This window comes from Aotus nancymaae, unplaced genomic scaffold (genome assembly GCF_030222135.1).
Source record: "Aotus nancymaae isolate 86718 unplaced genomic scaffold, 86718_ANA_hifiasm-v0.15.2.pri h1tg000015l_1, whole genome shotgun sequence".
NCBI lineage: Eukaryota > Metazoa > Chordata > Mammalia > Primates > Aotidae > Aotus > Aotus nancymaae.
Window position 1 is genome coordinate 2,458,676 of NW_026988427.1, and position 14,516 is coordinate 2,473,191.

Here is a 14,516-nt window from a genome sequence, read left to right on the forward strand (position 1 = left end):
GGTTAATTTAACAATTTAATCCTGAAAATTGGGAATATAGATATTTCAGAATTCATTTGTACATAGACAAACCAGAGACACAAAATAACTTACTTCATTAAGTAAGATTTTAAATCTTGTGGATTTAAATCCACAATTCTTGTGGCTATATGAAGATAATATTCTTTTAAAAGAAAGATTATAAGCAGAAGATGTTTCTTAATGTTTCTGAAATTACCTACTCTCTACATCTTTCTAAAAGTACTATACTATATTCATTAAGAATCAGAATTGGTACATTCTGGGTTACATTCCAGCGATCTTGCCTTCTATATAATTTATTTTAAGTAACTGCTAGAATTATGATTTTTAAAAAACTATGTGATACTAGGAACATAAATTAGAAGAAAAAAGATACTTTCTTAGTTCTCAGTAACTGAGTATGGTTTAATCCTGATTAGAAGATCCTTTAGTACCTTTTCAATGCATGGAATACTTTATTAAAATGTTTTTTTAAATAAATTTTGGAGTATTTTTATAAAGTGCAAATACATGGGTAGTTTTCTAGAACGGCTTTTATGTCGTGTGAACATGTATAGATCACTATATATTTTGTCCTATTAGCTATTTGGTAAAAGTCCACTATTTTCCAAAATGGTTAATAGGACACAAATATAGACATTTCATATGATGTACCATGTAAATGTAAACCTTTGTAGTTACATGTTTTTGTAGCAAGAGAATTGTTTTAAAAGGCATGTAATTTATTAGCTATCGGTAGCTTCTTTATTGCCTTGCCGCGCTGCAGTAATAAATAAAAGAAAGTGAACTGATTTTACAAATGGCACACAAGGTGCACATTTTGTGGGAAAAAAAGTCTTTTTTTAAAGAATTGGCATTAAATCCTTTTTTTGTGATGACAAAGAGGCTAAGAGTGCAAACTGTATTTTCTGTTTATCGAAAACAGTCTTTTTTTCTCCGGGGCATTTTTCCCTATGATCATCAAGGGATTTCAAAAGCAATAAAGTGTGGAATCATTGTTCGACTTGAACAGTATTAAAACTTAGGTTTTAATTTCAGTGAAGTAATAAGATTTGAACCTGTCTCACATTACAGCACTGTAAGGCATTTAGCAATTGTATTTTAAAGGAGGTTTTTAAAATGCAGCTCACTTGTAAGCTAACTGTCTGTCAGTAATTAATAGTTTTTCTTCAGCATTGGCTGTTGTGATCAGACCAAGAAATATCTGGGTTTTTAGTAACACATTATGATAATTGTGAAGGTTTATTTCTAATTAGTCTAAATGTCTAATAATTTTCAGCTTGCTTCTCTGGCTGTTTAAAAGAAAACAGAGGGTGATGTTTAAAGCTACAGTGTGTCTTTGGGGTCTTAAAAATATGAATGTACATGTGCATGTATATTTCAGTAAGTTTTACACCCTGCAAGAGTATATCATTTGACTCATTCATTAACCAAGTATTTTATTTTTCATATCAATATCACTTCCTAGTTTTTGACATTATATCATTTATATAGGGAAAATATTGCCAAGTAAGGTACTGTATGTAAAGCTAAACCCAAACTGATGATCTGGACTCTTTAGTACTCAACATTGAAATTGTCTTTACTTCTGAAAAAGGGCTTTAAAATATGAGCATTTCTACTAAAACAATGTGGCAACATATTTGCTGATGAAGGATTGTATTTACGATTTTGAATTGCTTTTGAAAATAATTGCCTCTACAAAAGGAAACATCTGTATGATAGCACATGGTTAAAGCTGCCATCAATTTTTAACATTTGAGGGTTGAGCTATGACCTTTTATGATGACTGTGAACAGTAACTGCATCCATTAGCCATAAGTTTTGTTTCTTTATTTTAGTAGATGGTCTAGACTGTAAATATTAGAGAATCTCAAATAAATCAACATATTATCCTAAGGATACAAAATGTAAGAGCTATTTGTGGTTGGGAACCTTTGACAGATAGTTTGGATGAAGCAGATGATTGCCTGCCTAGCGTATCTGGTCTCCATTGCTATGCCTGCAGGCAGTTTAGTGCTGTGGTTGTATATTGATGTCAGGGTTAGTACTGAGTGGCTAGCAGTGACAGATGTCTATAATTACAGGCAATGCTTCCAGTATTTCTGAAAAGCCAGCCTATGTTGAACAATTATCTTATTTCTGCCTTGCCAAAGAGCATGTTCCAATTGCTAGTATTAGCAATGGTGAATATAGCGCTTTATCTGCTGCCTTGGGACAAATGTGAGAAAAGCACTTGGTTATAAAACATAAATGCAAAATATTTTTTCAACATTTTAAATTAGTTAAGTTCAGTGTTTTCCTAATTTTTATCTCCCCATAATGTTTCTTTTGAAGGAGTCTTGAAATATAAAAGTACATTTGGCATACTTATTGGAATTCTGTTTTCCCCTAGGCCTTGCGTGGCTCCCCAGCGCCAGTATCCCTTGCTTTACTGCATAGACGTGTTTAAGCAAGTTGGCGTTGAAACAAGTTTCTCCTATGTGAATTGCATTTTCTGGTTGACACCCATTACAAAATTGGAAATGCATTTCCATGGAAAATCTCCTATGCCCAGTAAGTTTCATTGGAAACTTTTAACAAGAAAAATTATAACGTGGTAGAAAATTTCGAAATGTGCTAAACACCTTAGTACTGGTGTCTTTCCATTTGCTGAGAATTGCAATTCTCAAGTTTTGCTGTAACCTCTCTTTTTTTTTTTTTTTTTAAGCTTTTTGACCATTTATCGTCCGTTTCTATCTCTAAATTTTCATTGTCACTTCCTTTCATGCTCCCTCTTGGCCTACTTTTCTGACTCATTAGAAATGTTTTCATGCTTGTTGATACCAGTTCTCAACTGCCCTTTTTATCTGGTCATTTGCATTCATGAGCCATGGGCTGTCATACCACACTTTCCAGCAGGTGCAGCTGCCTAACACGTGGCACTCTCTAACCTTCCTAAAGATGAAGGTGTTGGATATTAAAACATTATCCATGTTGTAAGTCATGAATTCTGTATTTTCAGGTAATGTAGAATGAGAAATATCTAGGAAATATCATTTGAGAATACAGTTTATCTTCAACCTTAATCTAACCTGCAATGGGTTTCTACTTTGCATTTAACCACTTTGCTGAATTATTCATTACATTTTCTCATTTAGTCTTCTCAACAATGTTCTGTTTAATAGATATGAATATCATTTTGCAGAAATATGAAACAATTTCAGAATTAAAACTTGTTTAGTTGTGGACCCTAGGTTTCAACCAGATTATCTTACTCTAAACCCAATTTGCTCTTCACTGTATCACATTGGCTATGTATGTATTTAGGCATGAGTCCAGGAATGATCGGTTTCAGAGTATGATGGCTGATAATACCAACGTCATAAGTTTCATCTCCATACTAGCTGTTTTATTTCCCAAGGAAAAGATTCATTCCTATAACTGAAGATTGGACCTCTAGTCCTGGCTAGCCATCAGTCACAAGAGAACTAAGCTAGATCGTTGATATTGGATATCCTACAATGGAAGAAGCAACCCAGAACCCGTAGTCTAGTATCAGAGATCAGTAATGTTGTATTTATTTCTGAAAGGTAGCCCCTTTCTGTTTCTACTGTGAAAGAATGTCCCTTGGGAGCCCATCACCTAAAAACTCTTCTAATAATTTAAAATTAATGATGGTGTTCTGGAACCCCGTGTCTGTGTACATTAATTAGTAATTAGTAAAGAAATTACTAATTACATAATTTTACTAATTACATAATTAGTAAAGAAAATTTGGACAACTGGATGGACCTATTGATCTGAGCGGGGAAAACTTTAATAATTTATTGGACACAGTGATATAAATCATCTACTTAGTTGAAAACTTACTTTGGAGATAGGAAGCAGGAACTTGTATTGACTCAAAAAATGAGGATGAAAGCTTTGAATTTGGCAATTTAGGTGGTACAGATAAGTTCTTGAGATAAAGTATCACCAAATACCACAGACTATTCTATTTTCCTTCTGATTCCTTTTCTATCACTTTTCCTACTACTTTATTTATTTGCAAGACTCAAACTAGACCCATTATTTAATATTAGAAGTTGTGTTACCTTTCATTAAGGCCCTCTCCCGTCTTAACTACTACTAAAGCTACTCACATACCTTCTTAGAACATGTATCTATTCTCTAGTATCTAGTACAGATAAAGCACAAAGAAAAAGGACATTTCAATAATAATAATAATAATAGGTAACACTTGTGAAAATTTTACTATGTACCAGGACTGTCATAGGTCCTTCACATAAATTAACCACTTTAATCCTCTCAAAAATTCCACAGATTAGTTACTACTCTCATCTTTTTAATATTTGAGGAAACTAAGGTTTAAAGGGTAAGCAACTTGCTCAAAATTAGTAAGTAGCAGAATCTCACTAGTCTTGGGCATCAGAATCTATTCCTAACTACTTCACTAGACTACCTCCTATTTTGTGATACTGTTCTTTGTACCCCTAGTTAAAAGATGTGCTTTTGCCCTTCGGAAGGTTACTTGACCTACTTAAATCACTAGCCTCAGTTGCCACTCTTGTATAATGAAAGTGCTTCATGGGAAACGGTACTAAGAGATTCTTTTTTTTTTTTTTTTTGAGATGGAGTCTCACTCTTCTCACCCAGGTGGAGTGCAATGGTGCAATGTCGGCTTGCTGCAACCTCTGCCTCCCAGGTTCAAGTGATTCTCCTGCCTCAGCCTCCCATGTAGCTGGGTTACAGGTGTGTGCCACTGTGCCTGGCTAATTTCTTGTATTTTTAGTAGAAGTGGCGTTTCACCATGTTGACCAGACTGATCTCGAACTCAAGTGATCCACCCGCCTTGGCCTCCTAAATTGCTAGGATTACAGGCATGAGCCACCACACCCAGCCAAGATTCTTAAAAATAGTTCTGTCAAATATTATTTATGATTTATTCTTTTTTAGGACTTGTTTTTAGTAATTGGTTTCTGGAATTATCTTATTGAAGCAAACCCACTGCCATTCATATAACATCCAGAATTTGAACAGGTCTTAACCATGTCTCTGCTCGTGGGCTCCAGAATAAAATCAAAGTCCCAAGAATATGATAAGTAACAACCACAATGATTGGCAGCCACTTTCTCCTCGTATTTGAGATTGGGAAGACCTTTCGCTCTTCTCTTATTTCTGGTGCCAGGTGGCAGGTCCCTAAACTTTGTGCTTTTTAGGTTGTACGCCTAAGGAGTGATGTACCCAGAGTTCCAGAGAAGGCTTAGAAAATAGGTAAGGCGAGTTGAGTTGCTGATGATGGTGGTGGACCAGCAATCTTTATGCTTGTCTCGCTACAGCCTCAGATTCTTATTAATAAAACAGGCATATGCACACAATGATTAAGTATAGGTGTGCATTGTCTTAATTTCCTTTGTATGCACTATATAATTCTACAGAGTGCATATTTTATAGCCAAAGGTTCAGTAGTCTCATAAGCAGTATTAACTGCAAAGCCTATATTTAATGTGATTGCATAGTACAAAAGTACCCTAGATTTTTTTTATGTTAACATTGTTGAGTAACCAATTCTAATCAGTTATTAATACTTGAAAGCAGAAAGTTTTATTTGGCTACATTGAATAGCATCTGTTATTGAACAATGTCTAGAGCACATGTATCCCTTGTGCCAGAATGTTTCTGGCTGACACCTTTAGGACGTACAGCAGGTTAAACAAATATTTTACTTCCCAGTGCCCCACTTCTACTATCACCCTCTCACAAACTTCATCCAGCATCAGCTTCTTTGCCCTAAAGTCTAATCATGTCATCTTATAAACTTGCTATTGCAAAGAATTATAAATAGTCCTTTAAATGTCTGAAATGCTCTTTCAAACCATAGTCCCAAAATCCTCTACTAAAATCAAGCCTTCTTCCCAAGCATCCGGTGCCATAGCCATAGTTAGCTTCTTTTTGAATGGGCTTGGGGAGATAATATATTTACCCAGGGCTTTACCATGGCTTTATCCATAGAAGACTAGTTTAACAGAAGCTTGGCCCCAGACATGGAGTGAGTTGGCAGCCGGCAGGAGCAAAGCTGTGTCAGGACAAATGTACACTCTCCATTTTCTCTAGTTGGCTTTCAGCTGGTTGCACCACAGGAGTCTTTCTGTGGACTGCATATCCTGTGACCAGTAACTGGTGCACTCAACCCAGGTCCCACTTGGCTAGGGAAGGCCTGTCGGGAGGCATTAGGTTCATGCTGGTGGAGATCCTTAGTCAGTGGCTCCCTGAAGGAAAGTAAGGCAAACAGCCAGCTTCTGTTGAACAGGTGGTAGTTAGACCCTAGATCTGGTCGGGGGTGGGAGGGAAAGAATCTCTCCAAAATTACCAGCCTTGCTGGTTTTCACATTATACCTGTACTCTTTCTAATAAATTATTGTTTAGAAACTGACTCAAAAATATCCCTGGCAGCATCTGGAGCTTTCTAACTTTTCCACCTTCCTTAGCAGTCTGGATTTGGGCCCAAGTTAGAAATGGAAACCCCACTGGGGTGCAAGCAAAAGAGGAAGCATGTTCTTAGCCATGCATCAGTGGAGGCCCCTACTGGGAGAGGGGATTATCACAAGGCAGCAGGCAGCCCTGCACCCCAGCCTGCTGAGTTCATGCTTTGTGCCACAGGATGTGGAGCGAAGGAAATGTGAGGCCAGAGTGGTCACTCCAAGTTTTCTTATACAATAGCTTATTCAAGCAGACTGGGAATGCCTCTTAAGAGATTTGTTAGGTACATGTCCCCTTAGCAAAATGGCCACCACAGATGGTGGGTTCAGATATTCTAATTGAAATAAATATTTAACACTCATATTTATTTTATACTTCCGTAACCAGTTTTTCTTTATCAGATGCCATTCTTTCTTTAACTGAGTGAGGTGAGCAGGATTATTCACCTTTTGCTACTTGGTTTCCAACATAAATTATGGTTTTAGAATTAAATTCTGGCAAAAGATTTTTCTGTCTAATTTCAGGCTTATATTTAGTGATGTTATTTTAAATAATATGGAAAAATTGATCACCCAAGATTAATATGGATCTATTCAGTGTCACTAAGTTTGTGTATTTAATATACAGCAATGATGTTTGTACCATTAATTCTCTTGTTACGGTGATAAGTTAATTGTAATTATTATATTTTACCCTGCTTCAGGTGTTAATGAAAGAGCTCAGTATCTTTAGTTCAAATGGTTTAGATCCAAGTAATTAAATGCTCTGTTCTTTCTTACACCTCTCCTTCTTCCTCCTTTACTAATGCCTTTCACATTGATGAGGTTTTTCTTATAGAAAGCACTGAATTGACCTCAAAGGCACTTGAAACCTAAAACAAAAGTATGAAAATGTGTTTCTTATTCATAGTAAGTTATTTCATCCTGTGTTCCTAAATTCTCTTACTAAGGAACATTAATGCTTTCATTGTATTGGATACTTCCCAATGACAGGTTTTGTTCTACCAATTTACAACCAGTTGAAAACCTTCAATAACAAGTCATTCCAGTATTGAAAATTTACAGTAATGTTTGGGGGATCTTTTGTGGCATCACTTTTATATTACCTGATATGTTTTTGAGACTAAATTGCTTCAAAGAAAGTTTGTCATCTGATGGCAAAATACTCTGTTGTTGACTTCTACAGCACTGTTAATTTTCTGCATTGAGCCTGCTTAAACAATGTACTAAAGCTCTTTGAGAAATTATAACATCTTAAACATTTATAGAAGGCCTAAGGGTATTAACTTACTGTAATTTTCTAAAGATTCATTATCCAAAATCTTAAATCATTATAAAAACTCTTTTGAAAACCTATAGAACCAGTGTTTTCTCTTATTTTCTTATTTGCACAGAATGAGAGATTCATTGTTCTTTTTAATTTGTTTCATGTGGTGCTTTTGAGTACATTTCATAGAGGGCTGTTATTGAATTTCTGTGACTGTCATTATATATCCATACAACCTTTAGGAACTAATATGCTGGGTTTCCCAGTTCTGTAATCTACTTCAAATTTAAAGATTGACATAATTAGTTTCCTCAGAGTTATAACCAGAATGTTAGAGACAATGCTGCAGATACCCAAGACCAAGGATTAGGACTGGAAAAAGAAGTTTTAAAAATTATCTCACACGTGCTTTTATTCTTTATTAAATTTACAACTCAAAATTATGTTGCTATTTGTAGTTTATGCCCTCATCTGTTTTTCTTACCTAGTTCCCTTTTTAAAACCATATATAAGATCTTTTAAGCTACCTGCAAATTCTGCAGGCAATATTCGTTATTTGATTAGTTGAGAAGCTGGAGAATGTATTGGCTCCAGCATTATGTACTATCCAAATGCTCTTTTCTTAAATTTATAAGAACCTTTGCAGTAAAATCTAAAGGGCTAAGAAAATAAAAATATTAAAACCGTTTTTTAAGAGCATTCCTTCTCAAATCTGTAGTAATGATAACTCCTTACATTTCGAATCACTTTCTATATATATCAGGAGCTAGAGAGAGGGGTAACTGGTTAAAATGGGTAATTTTTCTAACTTCTAAGACAATAACCATTTAGAAATAGGAAGAATTTGATTTTGTATCCTGAAATTTGAAGCAGTTGCTTTATGCCTTTAACAAATGCAATTTCTGAGTGTGACTAGAAGGTATTAATTGAATATGCATGTAAAAATTAAGAGTTATTGATACAGATTTTAAGATTTCATTTATTTGTTTTAACCGTCTTTATGCTGTGTGAAAATCTTCAAGGTAAGGACCTCCTGATTTTTCTGTTATTTTTCACGTGAAGAGCCTTCTCTTGAAAAGGTGTTAACTGACCACTTTAGCATCTACTATGCAGAAGGCTCAGTGAAAGGTTGTACAGGGAATCAGCATTTGTTGAGTAACTACTAAATGTCAAGCTCTGAGTTTGGGATCATCATTTAATCTCCTCAAAAGCCCGTAAAGTAGGGGGGTTTTTTTGTTTGTTGTTTTGTTTTGTTTTGTTTGAGACAGAGTCTCACTCTGTGACCCAGGCTGGAGTGCAATGGTGCAATCTTGGCTTGGCCTCCCAAAGTGCTGGGATACAGGTGTGAACTACCTTGCCCGGCCTAAAGTAAGTATTACTATTATTACTGTTTAATAGGTAAGAAGCCAAGATTCAGAGACTTTAAGAAATACCTAGTTAGTGGCAGATACAGAATTCAAATGCAGATATCTTTGGGACCAAAGTCTGTGCTTTTTCCACTTTGCTACGTTTATCACGACAGTGTTCTAAGACAGTATACTAGTGGAGATGTAAAGGGAAATAGACATTTCCCCTGCCTTCCAGGAGTACATGCTTAAAATAGTGGAGGAAACATACTACAAAAATATTATAGTCTATTATGTTTTGAGAAGTGCTAGTAATAGACTGGCAACAATGAATGCTCTAAGGTTTCAAATTAGGGGACTCTTCCTTTTTTTTTTTGAGACAGAGTATCACTCTATCACCCAGGCTGGAGTACAGTGTCATGATCTCGGCTCACTGTAGCCTCCACCTCCCAGGTTCAAGTGATTCTCCTGCCTCAGCCTCCTGAGTAGCTGGAACTATAGGAGCACACCACCAGGCTGGCTAATTTTTTGTATTTTTAGTAGAGACGGGGTTTCGCCATGTTGACCAGGATAGTCTTGATCTCCTGACCTCATGATCCGCCTGCCTCGGCCTCCCAAAGTGCTCACAGGCATGAGCCACCGCCCCTGGCCCCTAGGTGACTCTTCTTACTGAATCTACAGGGAGAGCTTCTCCCAGAAATATTATTTAAGCATTAAAATGACACCTTTTAAAATGACAGCGTTTTACCAATGTTCATCCCTGATGAGTAGGATTTTGGGTATATTATTTTACAGGGGGAAAAATACCTGCCTTTTATGGGTTGTTTTCCTTTTGTTAAAGAATCATGTATGAAATGGGATTGACCAAAATGTACATTTCAACACTATATTCTTTTTATTCATTTAAAAAAACATTATTGAGTAGAAGGCATGTGAGATTTAAAAAAAGCCAGAGCATCATTTCTGCTCTCAGGGAGCTTACAGTCTATTATACAGGCATATTTTGAAATGCAGAAGAAGAAAAGAAGGGAGGAGGGCTCAGAAAGGCAAAAACTTGGTTACAGCATGTCCATCTCTGACTATATGAAACACATAACCAAAGGCATAACCATGTATTCAGTGTCGTTGTATTGCCCATCCTTCTCTGAAGGATGACCACACAGATAGATTTAGTCTGTTATTTCTTAGATTTTTACTCATTTTTTATTGTGATGAGATTATCTTAATAGATTCTGAAATAAGAGACAAGGAATCTGTGTACTGAAAGTGAGTTTTTTTTCTTTTCTTGCATTCCTATGCCAACTCCTCTATACTTCCTTAAAATAGATATTGCAATACAGTTTCTTCTTGGTGTCACAAAAATTATTTCAGGTGAAATGGTAAAAGTTGTAGAAAGTGTTGAAAACTCTAAATACTGTGTTAGGGCATTTTTCTATAGAAGATTTTCATTGACTTGTGCTTGATGATAAACAATTTTGTAGGTATTTCCTCACTGAACAAATTACTTCCCACTCCCAAATTATCCATGTTTATGGGATAATTAAATTTCAAATGTTTGGAGACATTTTCATGTTATCTGCATGTTATCTGAATGATAAGGTACCTTGGAAAATGAGAAACAGTGTTTTAAAAGAAACGCTGTAATCATACATTGATTTTAAATGACCCTGTCACACGTGAAAACAAATCAGATTGTTGCTCTTAATGAGCTTTTCAATTTACTATTCAGTAGATCAGATAAGTGGATTTAAGAGGTAATGATCCTGTTTAGTACTCAAGCTTGACTGTCAGATCCTGGTAGTGGAGAGAAATCCCCAAGGACAAAAGCGTTGACACAGTTCTAGATGGGATAATGGGAATCAAAGCTAATGGATGATAAAAGGAATGGTGCAAGTTACAAGGATAATTGTGGATTAAAGCACTGCCATGTGTCAATGTTGACTGTTTTTCTAGTATATTATTGGGTCAGATCTGATGCTTTGAGAAACTGTTTTGACAGCAGAGCACAACAGACCCGCCTGCCTAGCTTCCTCCTCTCTTGACTGTCAGGAACACGTTAGGAAAACTTCCTTGTAGGACCCATTGAATTAGAAAGTACATTTTTTAATGTTAAAACTTTTGAAATGCTTAAAGTCACATTTTAGTTTTTATATTTTTATTATTCACTCTCAAATGAATAATAAAATGAGTAAAACAAAAATTATATTATTTCTGAGTTTTGCCATAAAAATGGGCATTTATAAAGTCTTGAAAATGTAAAATTTGATTTTACAAAAGTCCACTGTAGTTATCATGTTGTCCAAAACAAGAAAAGTAACCAGGAAACATGTAAATACAGTAAGAAGAAAATAGGTGATTTGAGATAATGCCATGGCCCCATCCTTTCCAAAAACAATATGTCATAGAATTTATTATTCATTTCATTTATCTATATAAATTACCCTGTATACCATCAAAAAACTTGTGCTTTGAGTTGTGGTAGAGCTAGTTTAAACATATCCATTCATGCTTTTATCTTTGTTAAACAAACATGCCTTTTAAATTCTAGTCACAGTTAAGGGCACACAGTTTGTGGCCCTGAAACCAAGCAAGTGGGCAAAACAGGGCACACAATAGGGTATCTGATCCCTACTGTTAGTTGATTTTATAAAACTGGGCTTATTTTAAGGATCGCTTTTGACAAGGGTGTCACTAAAATACAATTAAAGACAATTGCTAGAATCAATTACTAGATAGTCAAACTGCTCTCTCTAGCTTTTCTTTTTCTGTTGTAATTTATGATTCTATGTATTTTGTCCATAGAATCCAATATATGCTTAATATGAAGAGTCATTTTTCATTCTTTGTGTAATATTCACATTATAATATAGTCCTAGTGTATCCAGACCCTGTCTTCTGCCACCACACATTAAAAATAGTATTCACTTGACAAATATTGCCTGAGGTGTAATATTAGGGACACAAAGAATAAGGCATAGTGTCACCCCTCAAGAAGCACTCAGTATAAGGAGGGAGACTGACATCCAAACAGTTACAGTGTAAAAAGCAGCATGATAGAGGAATGGACCAGATGTTTGGGAACATAAAGGAGAGTGCAACTCACTGTGCCTAAGAAGGCTTCAGAGGAGATAACTTTTGAATGACTATGAGGAGAAAAAGATGAAGAAGGCTGATTGAGGCAAAATGACCAGCACATGAACACATAAAATTCGGAAATTGCATGAGATGCCTCGGTGATCTGTCAGCATTTTATATGTGGCTTGAGGTTGAGGGAAATGTGGAAGATGAGGTAGGTTGAAGCCAAGTTGTGAAATGCTTTGTGCGCCATTAATCATGTTGATACCAGATTTTCCAAGGGACCCATGTTGTATACTTCTATATATGAGAGCAGTTTTGCATCATGGTGAACTTAGGGAAACTTTCCATTCTACATATCATCCTTCTTTTGAGACCTCTTTGTGCTTAAAAGTTTGTGATTATTGAGGATTATTGGTAACTAACTTCTCTAGGTTCTCTCTCCTTAGCTCCCTCTTTCCCCCAGACATCTTACAAGCAACAGTGGTCACTTTAATCTTACAAGAGATGAAGTCCTACTCTCATGGACAAAGTCACATATATATAATCATTGAAATGCTTTTCTGTAGGGCTCAGAAGTTAGTGGGAAAGGCAGCAGGAATTTGAATCTCAATCTTACTGTCTCTCTCTCTCTCTCTCTTCCCCAGCTTCTCCTCTCCACCAGTGAGCCCTTCCTTCCTTCTCTCACCCTCTACACCCAACTCCTCCTTCTCTCCCTCTTTTCTCTCCCTCTGATTCACTCTATCAGCCTGAGACAGGCTATGTCTGACCTCCAGACACAGGACTCAGGTTGAAATCCTGGAACACAACCTGCTGGTTCAAATGGTGTTTAAAATTCAGATAAGAAATTTCTACAATGGCAGCTTTCCTCCCCTCTGTGACCCTATAACTCTGGGTGATTTATATTGTCCCTGTGATTTTTATCTTACCTTTATGACCTATAGTGGTGTATCAAGCTGGTGTTCAGATATCAAAAAAAAAAAAAAAAAAAAAAAGAGGGAGTAGAAGCTATGCTGCTGTACATAGGAAATAGGCAGCTTAGGAGAAAGGAAGAGAACACAATCACAGAGGATCAAATCACAGAAGAGAAATCCCATACAGCTGGTGTCTGGCAGGGATAACCTGGAATCACACCAGAGCATCAGGGAGTATCGAGGTGTCAACCCACCTCCCAGCTTTGCCAGGCTAATAGGGAGTATTCCATTGGTTGCTCGTGGCATTTTCCCACTTGAAGTGGGATATGTATTTATAAGCTCAATGTGGCTTGGATTGAGACTGAAATGTTGCACCCCAAACTCTGCAACCAACACTCCCTAACTGGAAGCTTAGTGGATTCCCAGGCCCTGATGTTTTCAACAGAGAATCCCTGAGCTTGGGATTTCAGTGTCAGCATGAAAAGTAAGACCCACCTCTATATTTGGGGAAGCTTAATTAGGTGATATTTGAGGAGAATTTTTATAAGCTCTTTAACTTCCTTTGATTTTTAAATCCTTATTCTTATAACTGCCTTAAATAATCCTGAAATGGTTAATACTTTGCTGAAATCTAGAATAGATAGAAAATTTTTAAGTGTTCGAGCCTTTTGTTGAAGTACTGTACTTTCCAGCCCTTTGCATACCTACTCCCATCTTCAAGAAAAGGGTGGTCTACCACTTTGAGGAAAAAAAAAATGTGTGGTGTGGTGGGAGTAAAATGGACATATGAGTGTGTTTGTGTGTAAGTGTTTATATATTTCAAAACAGGAGAGGTCTGGAGGAAAAAGCAAATTTTAAAAGTATAAGATTCTTTGAAAAAAATTCATTTGCTCTCCCACCCACTCCCTACTTCAGTGTGGATACAACAGTGCATTAAATCTTATGTTTGTTCAATTTGAACAGTCTTTTGAAAATATACATTAATAATAAAGCTTTTAACAATGAAATGTTTTAATGCAGGTATATGCTCGTATGTCGGAAGTCTTAGGGATAACAGATGACAGCCACGTTCTAGAAACATTCATGACAAAAATGTGAGTTCTTGTTTTGGTCTTTAATTTTTCTGTTGTTGTTTTAAATGTAATAGATCTTTTTATTGTGTTTAAGTCTTTATATATATATATACACTAATTTTTTAAATAAAAGACTTTTTAAATTATGCTTTAATTGTTAGAATGTTAGCATTGTTCTTCATTGAAACTTAATTTCACATATTGAAAACTCATCATCCAAAGGGCATTGTAATTTGTCAGGTTTCCATACAACTGCAGTGTGCAGCATCAGATGGTGACTTTAATACATTTACAGACCTTCATTCTTCAGATCAATTGAGCAGCATTTTTTTTTTTTTTTTTTTACTTTAAGAAGGAAA

At 35.9% G+C, this 14,516-nt stretch overlaps 1 protein-coding gene across 1 annotated transcript in view; it reads left to right on the top strand.

Moving 5' to 3' along the window:
- RANBP17 (RAN binding protein 17) overlaps positions 1 to 14,516 on the top strand; it is a 377,695-nt gene that overhangs the window by 237,330 nt on the left and 125,849 nt on the right. Inside the window, exon 15 of the mRNA XM_064376519.1 lies at positions 14,105 to 14,178. Within this exon, the coding sequence (XP_064232589.1) occupies positions 14,105 to 14,178 (74 nt within the window). The remainder of the gene's footprint in view (positions 1 to 14,104; positions 14,179 to 14,516) is intronic.